The 12,975-nt window shown below is 53.3% G+C and overlaps 1 protein-coding gene across 2 annotated transcripts; it reads right to left on the bottom strand.

Moving 5' to 3' along the window:
• Positions 1-2,597: 2,597 nt before the first annotated feature.
• Positions 2,598-11,549, bottom strand: Asb10 (ankyrin repeat and SOCS box containing 10). 2 transcript variants are annotated; one of them, XM_021659354.1, is made up of 5 exons: positions 11,219-11,549; positions 10,163-10,430; positions 7,435-7,954; positions 3,020-3,133; positions 2,598-2,784 (listed from the first exon to the last, which is right to left on the bottom strand). In XM_021659354.1, exons 1-5 carry the CDS (start codon positions 11,487-11,489, stop codon positions 2,599-2,601), a joined length of 1,359 nt encoding a protein of 452 aa, XP_021515029.1. In that variant the 5' UTR covers positions 11,490-11,549; the 3' UTR covers position 2,598. The 2 variants fall into 2 exon arrangements, with proteins under 2 accessions (XP_021515029.1, XP_021515028.1); XM_021659353.2 differs by lacking the exon at positions 11,219-11,549 and adding an exon at positions 10,587-11,013.
• Between the last annotated feature and the right edge of the window lie 1,426 nt (positions 11,550-12,975).

The following is a 12,975-nucleotide window of genomic DNA, read 5'->3' as shown; positions in this document are numbered from 1 at the left end:
CCCCACACCCAGTGTCGCCCAGACCACTCTCACCCTCACACCTCGCTCTTTGTATTCTAACTAGCTCACGTGTGCTTCGTGATGACTGCGTGGCTTCTCTGAGGGCAGGGCCATGTCTCACAGACTTACACTTACTGCCTTAACCCCGGCAGTTAGGAAGCACAAAACGAACCGTGTGGAAGGGATTAAACAGAACCTCATCCGGAACCCATTAACAGGGTGCCTGAAAAGTTGTGTCCAGGGCAACAAGGTCCCCTTGGAACAGGCTCTTAAACTCATGCACTTCCAGTCCGTCGGTCCATCTGGCCTTTGTAAGCATGTCTTCTCTGAGATGTCTAACAGGTTACTCCGGCTAACACAGACCCCACCAAATCCCTTACCTTAGTATTTCCACCCACCTAGTTGTTCAAGCCAAAACAAAACAAAACCCCTGAGGCATGCTGGGTGACTGCCACACGCAGCCCATCAGCAAGCACTCTCCATCCACCACCCACAAGATTCCAAAGCTAGGCCACTGTCATCTCCCTCACATCCCACAGTGGCTGCAAACCGCTCCAGCTTGGATTCTCCGTGCAACCCCTTCCTCAAGCCAGCTACTCTTAGCCGGGCAGCCTGAGAAACACGGGCCCAGGGACTTCTCTGCTTTCCCCCACATTCTACTTACACGCTGGCTCCTCCTTGTCATTCAGATGTCAGGTTAATGCTGAGACTTCCTCAAAGAATCCAAAACAACTCCCCATTGCTGTCTCATCGCTGTCTGCTTCTGTCTATACTTATTACTGTGTGCAACTTTTTCTTGTTTGCCTAGTGTTTTCCAGCAGAGTAGGGGGGATAGAAGGCTGGCCCTAGCATCCCCTGCAGCCTTGTGCTTGCTCAGCTTAAAACGCAGGAGGCACAGCAATTATGGACAAATAAATGAACTTGTGACATCCTCCAGAACCCCTCACCTCAGGGATAAGATAGCATCTCCAGAGAGACCCACTCCGGTTGGAGAAGGACTTTCTGCAATGGGGCCCCGTCAAAACCTGGAAATCGTCTTCTGACCTCCACCTTGGGAGGTGCAGGCCTGCTGGGACCAGATAGTCTGGCTTTTCCATGGCTAAGGCTATAGACAAACCCTGGACCCTCTGGTCGTACCAAAGGCCGCTCTCCAGTCCTCAAGCCACGGGATAGCACCTGAAGCTCAGGCTGGAAAAGTGTTCTGAAGCCTGGGAACTCTGTCCAGTGGCTCTTGCCATCACAGACAACAGCATACTCGCTCAGCGCTGTGTATTTAGGTTGCTCCGCCCCTGGCTTCAAACAACCTGGCACTGCAGGGCGGGCGGTGGCACTCCACTCTGCCCTCTTACAGATGTGGAAACCTCAGAGGCTTTTGTTCCACAACAGGCTGATGGCAGAGTTGAAGATAGACCCCAGATCTGGTGACAGCTCACACTCTTCCATGACAAAACTGCGTTTAAAGAAGTGGGTTAAAGGGGCGGAAGAGATGCTTCAGCAGTTAAGAGCACTGGATGCTCTTTCCAAGGACCTAGGTTCAGTCCCCAGCACCCACATGGCAGTGCCCAACCATCTGTAACTCTAGTTCCAGGGGATTTGACTCCCTCTTCTGGCCTCCAGGGGCTACAGGAATATACATTCTGAACACACATATATTCAGGTAAAACATCCTTATGTAAAAAAAATAAATAAATAAAGCAGGTTAAAAAGCACAGAAACCAGTCGTGCCCCTGGACCTACAGAGTTGGGCGGGCAGTGGGTAAGCATGGTTATTTCTCTACACCCGGACCCCTGGTGCTTACCCAAGCCATGGCTGCTCTGTCTCCCACATACACGAGCCCTTTCCCAGCACCTCTCATCTCCAGCCCCCGGCCAGCAGCTTCCTGTCACACACCTGCCTTGCCTACCCTTCAGGCCACCTCTTCTGACAAGCTCTCACTCTGGAGGCCATTTACCTCTGCCTGTGAGGAGAGGAGCAGGTTGGCCTGAGACCCGCTGGTGGTTACTGAAGGGAGAGGTAAGCTAGCTTGCACAGGGCAAACCCATCCTGATTCTATGTGAGAAAGTCGCCTCAAGGATGGCGGAGGCGGCTTGGCAACGGTACCAAATCACACAACCTTTAGAGCTTTGGTTTCGTTTTGCTTTTTTGTTTTGTTAAGAGAAAGTCTCACCACAGTGCCGTGTGGTCACTCTCCACCCTCCTGCCTCTACCTTCCAAGGGCTAAGATAACCCCTGCACCACTGTTTCGGCTTCAGCCTAGAGATTTCCAGTGTGCATACAGGTTTGCACAGTTGCTCTCTCTCCATCAGTCTCAGCTGGCTGCTGACCTGGCCTCTTCCCTCAAGTGTGGGTCAAGGCATCCACTCCCGGCTTGTGCTGGCAGGATGGCCTCTCTTCAGTCACGTGCTGCACAGAGGCGCCCTTGGGGAGCCTGCTTTGTTCTCGAGGCAGTGCACACCTGGAAAGAGAGCCGGGGCATCAGACAACTGCAGTGGCCTTGGAAGCAGCTGGTTCAGGCCAGACCTTCCTCTTGTCTCCTGCCCCCCAAGCACAGCAACTGTCCCCGGCAGCCAGGGCTGTCCCCAGCAGCCAGGGCTCACCTAGTAGAGCACGTCCTCAAAGTCCAGCTGCAGAAAGCGGAGCAGGCGGGACGGCAGGGGAAGCCGCGGCAGAGCAAGAGGCAGGCAGTCCTCCAGGTGAGCTCGGAGGGCACATCGGCAGAGATGCTGCAGCGAGCGGGGCTGCCTCACCAAGGCAAAGAGGGAAGAGTAGAAGTGATGGTGTTTCTGCAGACAGGAGGAGGGACTCAGTGAGGACAGCCTTGGAAAACTGGTACCCATGACTCACGGCGACCACTGGGAGCCTCATAGAAACTGCCAGAATTCACTCCAGAAGGTATATTTCTCTAGATACGAGTGGGCTGCTGGGTAATTTCTAGAGAGGCCTGACAAGGCAGCCCCTTAGGGAATCATGTCTCTCAGGGCCAAGCTGAGTGATGTGTTCATGGTCCTGGATGCTGACCTGTAGAATTTCAGATGGTACCAAGCCCTTGGCCTCCTCAGGAAGCTGCACCACACAGTAGGTGTTCATCAGGACCTCGATGGTCCGCGGGGACGTGCACCAGCGATCCAACACCTGCAAGAGCAAGAGACAGGGGACCCTGTCAGGCCACGTGGATGACTGGATGATGAGAACAGCAGCTGTAGGGTCCCCAGAGAGTCTGTAGTTCTTAACACCTGATTTGTGTGTGACCTCATTTGAAAATAAGGCTTAATTTACTTGATTCTTTTTTCTTTTTTAATTTGCTTGTTTTGCCTCTATGTATGGCTGTGTACCACATATGTGCAGTGCCGTGGAGGTCAGATGAGAGCGTTAGAGTCCCTGGAACTGGAATGAGGGTTGGTTGTGAGATGGTTGAGTCGCAACACCCACAATGCCATGCTCTTCTGGATGCCAGAGGCCCAAGGAGGAGTGGCAAGACCTTGAAACTGCCAAGCCATCTCTCTAGCCCCTCTCCACAAATGTATCAAGACGGGCTCAAGCGCGCAGAGAACCACCTGACTTTGCCTCCCAAGCACTGGACTTAAAGATGTGTGCCACCATGCACTGCAAAATATTTTTAAATTACGTGTCTACGTGTCTGTGTGTGTGGGTGCTGGTTTGTGGGTGCCTGCAGAGGCCAGAAGCAGGGGGTCAGAGTCCGTGGAGCTGGAGTTACAGGCTGCTGTGAGCCACCCAGTGTGGCAGACCTGTCATTCTGGAATGCTGGAATCACAGATTTGCACATGCTCAGTTTGGAAACAGGACTTTTGCAGATTCAGTCAAGCTGATAGTCGTTAGGATGGTCTCGATCCAAGACGGCAGTTATTCTTACCTGAATAACAGGGCTTGGATAGAGTTTAGTAGTTTGCCTAGTGTTCATGAGACCCTGGCTCAACCCCCAGTACCATATAAACCGTGTATGTAATACCTGCAGTCCCAGTAACTGAGAGGTGAAAAGAGGAAGATCAAAAGTTCAAGGTCATCCTTAGTTGTATCCCAAGTTCAGAGCCCATCACAAAGGTGTCCCAATGAGAATATCAGAGTGATATGGGCACAAGCCAAGGAATACTAAGGAATCACCAAGGCTGGTGGAAAAAGCCTTGTCAGCACCTCTGTTTCAAGCTCCAGGGGCCAAACCTGGGAGCAGAGGGCTTCCATGGCGGTAAGTGGGGTACCCCATGGCCCAGTGTGGGGTACTTGCTTGGAGCAGCACCAGGAAATCAACAACTGTGGTTCTTGTGTTCACCACGGCTTGTGTTCACCAGATTCTTTTCCCAGCAATTTGCAGGCACCAACCCTTAATCCTTATCTCGATCAGAGATGGGCTGCTATTGTCCCCAATTTCTAAGCGAGGGAAACTGAGGCACAAAGAGGTTAAGAACCTTAGCCAGGTTGCAGTTTTAGCGGGCGTACCCGGCACACTGGCACCCTGCTTCTAATCACCACACCATCCTCCTCTCCCACGCCTCTCCAGGGCTCTGTCCTGGATTTTCCTGATGGCTAAAGATTAGTCCTTGGCCGGGAAGTGGGCTCCTGAGCAGATTGAAAACATCAGAGCTGGGGCTCGAGACAGCTCAGAGCTTGTCTTGCATACACAAAGCCTCTGACTCCGCGGTAAGTGCCATATAAACTTGGTGTGGGGTGCAGACCGGACTTCCTAGCATGGAGGTGGGGCTAGACGCAGAAGATCGGAAGTTCAAGGTCATCTTTGGCTACAGAGAGAGTTGGAAGCCTGTCTAGGCTACATGAGACCTTTATGAGACCCTTCTCATAAAAACAAAAGCCCTGACTGCAAAGATGCCTCAGTGGTTAGAGGTACTCGCTGGTCTTGAGGAGGACCAAGCATCTACATGACAGCTCACAACCATTACAACTATGGTTCCAAGGAATCCAACGCCCTCTCCTGGCTTCTGTAGACACCATATACCTGAAGGCACCATATTCCTGCTTCAGCCATATACCTGAAGGCAAAATACCCACACGACTAAAAATATTGTATGTTAAAAAAAACAAAAAAAAAAAAAAACAAAAAAAACCAAAACTCAGGTATGGTGGCACAGGCCCTTTAATCCCAGCATTCAGAGGCAGTGAAACTGCAGTGTGCTGTCTCCCCAGGGAGCATTTCCACACATAACCTGCACCTACTCCATCATAGGCATCAGCACATGCGCCAGGAACTTGCTTCCCAGGATAGTGCCAGTGGGCAGTGGAGCAGGTGGAAGGACCTCGTTTGGGCACAGGGGCTCCTGGAGCCAGCATTTTATGTGCTCGACGCCTCCATTTCTTGTCCTGTCCCTGAGAAGTGCTTATCAGAACTGTCTCAGCTCAGTCTGCCCCAGGCGTTGCGTTACATCTCTGCTGGAATGCCTGCTCTGTTCCCTCCCTCTCTCGAAGTCCCTATGCCAAGTCCTGCCTCCAGGAAGCCCAGGCAGTCCCCCAGCCCTCACCGAGGCTGTGCCAGCTAGCTTTGCCCTCTCTTTGGCCTGATCACTCCTTCTATTGGTATGCCTGGCAAGAGCATTCTCATTGCATCAACTTCACCCGACAACACTAGCCAAGGCGCCCTGAGCATCATACGTAGGCCACACCCCGTCCTAAGTTACACCTACACTAACCCTAGAATGTAGAGAACCCTGTTTTACAGACAAGGGAGCAGGCCCAGGAAGGTTAAGCAACAGGCACATACAGGTGTCTGGCAGAGCCTACTCTGTCTTCTCTCTCCTCTCTCTCTCCCTCCCTTTCCCTTCCTCCTTCCCTCTCTTCCTCTCTCTTTCCACTCTCTCTCCAGACAGTTTCTTGTGTAGCCCTGGCTGTCCTGGAACTCATTCTCTAGACCAGGCTGGCCTGGAACTCCAGAGATCCACCTGCCTCTGCCTCCTGGGTGCTGAGATTAAAGGCGTGGGCCACCACTGCCAACAGAGCCTATTCTTTCCATGGTCACCAGGCTTGTATCCTGCTGGTGGCGCACAAGGCCTCATGGGCACTGACTCTCTCTGTGACACTACAGCTTCCCACTTTTTCAGCAGACGCTATATGCCATGCTGGGAACTCAGGAGCCAAAGACTTTCAGCGACTCCCTTACACCCACAGGAACGAGTGTCGAAGTGGGACCCCGCCCAATCCAGGTCTCTTCAGCATCAGGCTTCTGGAGAGCTGCTGAAGCTGACAGGCCCCATACATGAGTCTCAGAGTCACCCTTGCTGGGAGAGTTGGGATCCTAGCCAAGGCTACAGGGGCTGCAGACTGTGAGAAAGAGACAAATGGTGTCCTTTATTCTGTCCCCTTCCAGGACAGCTAAGGGCCAGAGTAGGCTGGGGGCAGAGGAGGGAGGGGTCTGGAGATGTCTATCTACTGTACCAGGTCCTCTTCCTGGCCCTGCCTGGCGGGGAAATCATTAGCTGTCAGAACCGCAGTCAGATTACAGGGAATTGCTCGTCTCCTAATTATCTGGTGTTAATAGGAGATTAATTAGTGTTAATTGTTGATTTTCTTGTATTTTCCCAAAGGGGAGACCAATCTGCCGAACTCTCGGGCTGTTTAATTATTTGGTCTTGCTTAGGAATCCAGACAGATGCTGCTAGGTTTATGAGCAAAGGGGAAAAGCAAGGACAGCGGTGATGGCTTGGGGGAGCGGGGTAGGGTTAGCAGGGACCTGCCCACAGCCACCGCCACCCTCCCAAAAGGCCAGTTTAGCTTTATTCCCCTTGGAGAAAAACTGTCTCCACTCCAGGCCCAGCTGTCTCGTGTTGTAACGTAGCTCAACTTAGCATGGGACAGAGCCCCTTCTCAGGACACCCCAGCCCCGCATCTCAAGTAGAACTCGCTTCATGATTGAAACTGGAAGATGACAGGGAAAAGCTTTTTCAAAGTGTAGTGACAGCTAGCAGGGTGTGTGTTTAGGAGGGGGCCCTAAACTTTCAGAAGGCAGGGTTATGTTCCTTCCCCAATGCTCAAGGGTCTGGAGCCTTGTGGAGCAGATTCAAGCTCTGCCCTCGGGGAGGCTTGCCCACGCCCAGGGCACAACTCGCTCCACTGATTCTGCTGCCATGGCAGATGTCTTCAAACTATCTTCCTCAGCTCAGGGCCTGAAGAAGGCCCCTAAGCCCTCACTGCTGCCCTCAGCGGTCCTGCTTCTTCTGTCTTCCTGATCCTTTGTAACTGTCCCACTGCCCTCCGTCTACCTTCTTCAAGTGCACACACGTGTGTACCCACACGCACACCTGTTTGCACGCACCTGTTGCTGCGTCTCTTTCCTTATTTTTAAGCTTTCGCTTACTTGTTGTATGAAAGAAGAAACTCATCTATCTGTTCAGCTTGCTCCAAGTTGCTTTGAGAAGCAAACCTGACCCAGGTAATGGCCTTCCCCCCTGCCTCCAGCCCCACATCCCCTGTACCTTGGGGAGCGCCCCTGGCCAGACCCGGACAGCACCATGGTTGAGCAGAGCTCGCACCGTGTGCTCGGGGCTGTGGGCCAGGGCTGTAGCCGGACCTTGCAGAGCACAGTGCAGAGGCATGTGACCCCCATAATCCATGGCATTAGCGCTGACGCCTCGGGACAGGAGCAGCTCCACAACAGCTGTATGGCCGTGGCGGCAGGCCAGGTGCAAGGGCCGCTGCTGGTCCTGGTTGGCCGCGTCCGCGTCTGCCCCAACTGAGATCAGCAGGCGGCACAGCTGAAAACAGCGGGCGGCGGCGGCCTGGGCCTCCGTGGGGGATGGACCGCGGGCGTCGCAGGCAGCCAGCAGTGGGGTCCAGCCTTCAGCGTTGCGGGCGTCAGGACAGGCGCCCCATCTCAGCAGCAGGTCTGCTAGTTCCACGTGGCCCAGCCGGGCAGCTGTGTGTAAAGGGGTCTCTTCTTCATCCTCAGTCCGACCATCCACTTGCGCCCCAAACTTCAGGAGCAACTCCACACACCTGATCAGGGAGAGATGGTAGGTGAGGAAAATGGGCAGCAACCCTGCTTTTCTGCTGGTCTGAGCACAGCTAACACCCCGGGGAGCTCTGGGGAACCTCGTGGTTCTACACCCTCCTTCCATCCAGGCTTTCTCAGAACGTGAGGCAGAACCCACAGCGGAGGCCCTATACTTGCTCTCTGACTAGTGAATTCAAATGATCCTCTTGACTCCAAAGTTCTAGGATTACAGGCACCAGCCATTAGAGACCATGGGACACCTCTCTGGGTTTTGTTTTAAAAGATTTCTTTTTGTTATTTTTAATGAGAGAGAGAGAGAGAGAGAACTCAAAAGCATTAGATTCCCTGAAGCTGGAGTTATAGGCAGTCATGAGCTGCTTGATGAGGGTGCTGGGAACTGAACTCAGGTCTCTGAAAGAGTGGTACTTGCTCTTACCTGCTGAGCTACCTCTTCAGCCCCAACATAGCAGCTTTAAAAACAAACCGAGTGCTGGAGAGATTGCTCAGCAGTTAGGAGCACTGGCTGCTCCTCTTGAGGACCCAGGTTCAATTCCCAGCACCCCTATAGTGGCTTACAACCATCCAAACTCCAGTTCTAGGAGATCCTAGATCTAGGAGAATCTAGGAGATTCTGACCTCCTTAGGTATATACGAGACATACACATGTTATGCAGGAAGAACATTCACACACATAAAACAGAATAAATTAAAACCCCCAAAAAACAAAACCCCACAGCCCTGAGTTCCTCCTGCAGGATCATCCCCTACATCCCCGTGAGAGGACGAGTCACAAGCAGTTACCATGTTCTGCTGACGGCCCGGCTTCAGTCCCTGGGACTCTCATTACTCTCACATCCCAGAGGACACCAAGACTGCAAGAACTGAGGATCTTGCAAAGGTTTAGACTCTAGTCAGAGATGCAGCTGACGGGGCCTAGCAAAGCGAGCGCTGGCTGCTTTCCCGAAGCACCCTTCTTTGCTTTCCTGTACCCATGTCATTCCACCATGCCCGGCATGGAAACTTTTGTATTCTATGTATTAATTGAAATTACATGGGTTTTTTTTTTTTGGGGGGGGGGGCTTTGAGGAAACTTTAAATTACATGCATGGTTCACTCTTTCTCTCTGTCTCTGGTTCTTTGAGACATGATCTGACCTGAAACTTGCTATGAAGCCTACACTGTCCTAAAAAGCCAGGGATGACCTTGAACCTGGATCCTCGTGCCTGCACCTGCCTATGCTAGGATCACAGGTGTATGCTACTCCTCCCCGATTCGCTTTAGATTTTCACCAGACTGAGGTGGCACAGAACATCTCAACCGTAATGTGACTAACCCCATGAAATCCTCTGGAGGTGAGTGAGTTTAACAAGGGGACCAGGTCCTTAGGAGGGGACTCAAGAACGGATGACTTGCCCCTTTCTGCAAGGCATGCAGGGGTGGAGGGAGGGCTCGACTTCGTGGGTTTCCCAGGCCCCTTCTGCTCAGATTCCATGCTGACTACACAGTGGTAAGTGTGGTCTCATCTCTCCTGAATCACATGTCACAATTACGTAGGTCAAAGCAAAGGAATATTTCCCTATAAAAGATGAATCACAGACACACTTGCATGTGTCAGTGTCTTATGAGCTAAAGTTTACTATTCTGTTGTGCTTGGGATGGGACCCGGGACGCTGAGAAGACTATGCAAGCACTCCCACCAAGCCATAGTCCCAGCCCTTGAACCTAGTCCTTTTCCCCTTCAGTATGCGGCCACGGGTAACTGCAAACTCCTAACCCTCCTGTCCCCATCTCTCAAGATGCTGGTCTTACGAGCCAGCCAGGCCTGGTGATATTGGAATCCAGTCTGCCCACTGGGACTTCCTCAAGTCCTGTACAGTCTGTTGGGGCTATAGAACACCAAGCTCTCTGAGGGTAGGCCCATGCTTAGCACAATGCCCGGAACATCAGAGGAGCGCAGAAAACATTAAAACTTCACAGCAATACTGTCTTTTCCACTTTGGAGCTGGCCAGAGGCCTCAGTGAAGGCCATGAGGCTGGGTGCCTGCCCCAGCTCTCCACTCTCCCCCAGAGGAGCAGAAAAACCATCTCAGATTGAAGTTGCTGCAGTTTCTCGAGTGAGACCAATGGATGGATATCTCAGGAACAACTACATAGCAATACTACCAGCCCTTGTCCCCTTGAGAGTGAGTCCAGGATGAGAGGTCACTCACTCAAGGATCCCGGGCCCCCGGCAGAGGTGCAAAGGGCGTTTCCCATCCTGATCGGGGAGGTTGGGATCTGCTCCTGCCACCAACAGCACATGAACACAGGCAGTGTGACCTGCAGCACAGGCCTCGTGTAGGGCAGTGCGGCCCCCGGGAGCACTGTCCGGCCTTGCTCGACGCCTCAGCAGCAACCGAAGAACTTCAGTGTGGCCACGGCTGGCTGCCACATGCAGTGGAGTGGTCAGCTGCTCTTCGTATGTCAGAGACCAGAGTCCTAGGAAGGGAGAGACAGAGGCCTCAGATCCTAATGGATGATAAAGAGCTGCCAGTCAAGGGGAGGAGGCTGACAGAGGGAGAATGAAGGAACCCAGAGCTCGGTCTGCAGCCTCCCCTCTCCCACTCAGACCCTTTCACACCCCACATCCCATACTCAGAGCACGGATGTTGAAGCGGAAATCTCTCCATCGCTCTGGGTCGCTGGTATCAAAGACAGAATCAGGAGCCAGGCCAGTGCTGGAGTCCGCGAGGATTCGAGAGACAGAGCCCACATCCCCAGCCAGAACTGCCTGCCAGAAGGCCAGGGCAGGTCCCGAAGCCGTGCGGGTGATGATAGGTCCCAGGCCAGGCTCAAGGTGCTCCTCAGACCCTCTGTCAGGCTTTTCCACCAGCCGGGCACAGAGGGTATGCCTGTCACCCTGAGGCTCTCTTTGGCCCCTGCACTCCTCTGGGGACCAACTCATGACATATGGGGAAGGGGATAGTGTCAGAAGGAAAGAAGAAAAGATTATAGGCAGAGAGGACGAAGGGAGAGAGACACAGGCAGAGAAGGCAGAGGCCCTGTGTCACTCGCTGGAGCCTGACCTGGCCACGATGTCCAAGCAGGAGCTATTCTAGGCTCCACATGATTTCTATCTTGGGCCAAAGGCTAGGTTGTTGGGAAGGTTTGGTGTAGGGGAACAGCAGCTAGGGACTTGGGCTTGCCTTCAGTTCTTGGGACCTCTGTTCCCAAGGCAGCCAGCCCAGCTCCCACCTCAGGCCTCCCGACCCCCAGCTGCCTCTCACCCCTCTCGTGGCTGCTCCAGCGAGGCTCAGCTGCCCGGCTCTCCAGCAGCAAGTCAGCTGTGCTGTGAGGGGGGAACAGGTCCCGTAGCCTTGTCAGGTCCCCGGTGTATAGGGCGTTCTGCAGAGCCATGTCACGGCACAGCAGCGGTGATGACCGAGAGGTCCTTCGGGCCGGGCAGGACTGAGATCTCCAGATCTGGTAGGCAGGGGCAGTGGGAAGGCACCCCAGATTGTGTCTCCTGTGGGGAGGGGAGCTCCTTCCCCAAGGCATGGCTGGTTTCTAGGAGAGGGAGCCAAAGAAGCAAGACTTGGGCCACGCTGAAGTTGGACTGTTCAGGCAGTGCTGGGCTCCAGCCAGGAGCAGCCTGGTATGGGAGGAGCCAGGGAGCCACAGGCCAGCCGTAAATAGCACCGGGAGTCAGTACCCATATGAAAGGTTCCTGCTGGAGAGAAGGGAGAAGGGGGCAGAGCAGAATGGTGGGGAAGCAACTCAGAGCTTCACTTCCACAGAGGAATGGCACCAAGGTTGAAGCTCTGTTCTAGCCATTGCCTCTCAGACAGGAAAACATCCCAGAGAAGGAAAGGTGTGCCTAGAGCCACACAGGTAACTTGCCCCAGAGCCAGGACTGGAGCCAGGATTCTAAGCTCCTTCTTGCCTGTCACTTGTTCCATCATTGAGTCAGTTCCAGGTGACTCATCTGTGACCTCAAGGGAGGCTGTTGGTTCCTGTTCCTCGAATACAACCTTCCACTCCTGAGCCACAGCCAAAGGAACCTGGTAGAGATGGGCCTCAGAGACTCTGTGTGAGGCGTCCTCAGGGCATCTCTGCTTCTGTCCAGGAAAACAGGGCTTGGTCCTCAGGCAGCAAGAGAATCAGTCCTGTGCCCATCCCAGACATTGACCCCGCTCTGATCCTCAGTGCTCATCCTAGGTGTTGACGTCCATTCCCATCCCAGGTACCAACTCCCTGGCCATCCCACGTTCTGATTTCCACCCACTCTTGGTGCCAACCTCCTCTGCCCATCTCAGGTGCTAACTTCACTCCCTGGGTTGCCGGGGCCAGCCGGGCAGAGTCGAACGGTTCTTGAGTTGGGTGTGAGGATTAAAATTAATAAAATAAACACACAGCACACAGGAAACTTTTTAAAGGTCCAGACTCGACGGCTTTTGCAAAAGGCAGACTGCTGCAGCAAGCAGTGCCAGCAGCCAGTCTCCAGTGCTGCCTCATCCTCTGTCTCCAGCCTTCTGACCACTTTATTTATTTTGAGGAGTTACTTTAGCCAGTAAAACATCTCAGAACAATAGGTCAATTTACACAAGGAGCCTGAGGAAGAGGTGTAACCCTCACAAGCTATCCCACCTGTTGTCACAAACAAAAGAAGATGGACTTGCAAGTTCTCCTCTGCCATTAGTAAAGGCCTGCTAAAAGCCATCTCTCCGCCGAGATTTAAATATCAAAGCAGGCCGCTGAGTCACGGCTCCCGACACTGGGTGACCCCCAGCGTCACCTGCATGGCATCTCTATCCCGCCATCTTTGCATGGGCATCTTAGCTGGAAGCAATAGAGGAAGCAAGCCTTTCTGCCTGGTCATCAGCATAAGATAGACTGCTTTGGTTGAGGAAGGTGGGGGTAAAAGGCAAAGAATGGAAAAAGGGAACACTGAGGTGAAGCCGGTGGACTCAGCTCCATTGTGTCTGCCAGGCCCAGGGTCTGGGTTGCTCTAGCTTTGGGGCTCTCTTCTGGTCTGGCTCACTTT

This window comes from Meriones unguiculatus, chromosome 21 (genome assembly GCF_030254825.1).
Source record: "Meriones unguiculatus strain TT.TT164.6M chromosome 21, Bangor_MerUng_6.1, whole genome shotgun sequence".
Lineage (NCBI taxonomy): Eukaryota > Metazoa > Chordata > Mammalia > Rodentia > Muridae > Meriones > Meriones unguiculatus.
The sequence above is the reverse complement of the archived record's forward strand: the minus strand, read 5'-3'. Positions and strand labels throughout refer to the sequence as shown.

What these genes read in the sequence shown, in the direction of transcription:
- Asb10 (XM_021659353.2), bottom strand. Translation starts at nt 10,896, where the DNA reads ATGAGTTGGTCCCCAGAGGAGTGCAGGGGCCAAAGAGAGCCTCAGGGT. An exon ending in CTTCAACATCCGTGCTCTGA is followed by an intron (nt 10,431 to 10,586) that starts GTATGGGATGTG and finishes CTCCCTTCCTAG; the next exon opens with GACTCTGGTCTCTGACATAC. An exon ending in GGCCAGGGGCGCTCCCCAAG is followed by an intron (nt 3,134 to 7,434) that starts GTACAGGGGATG and finishes TTGCTCTTGCAG; the next exon opens with GTGTTGGATCGCTGGTGCAC.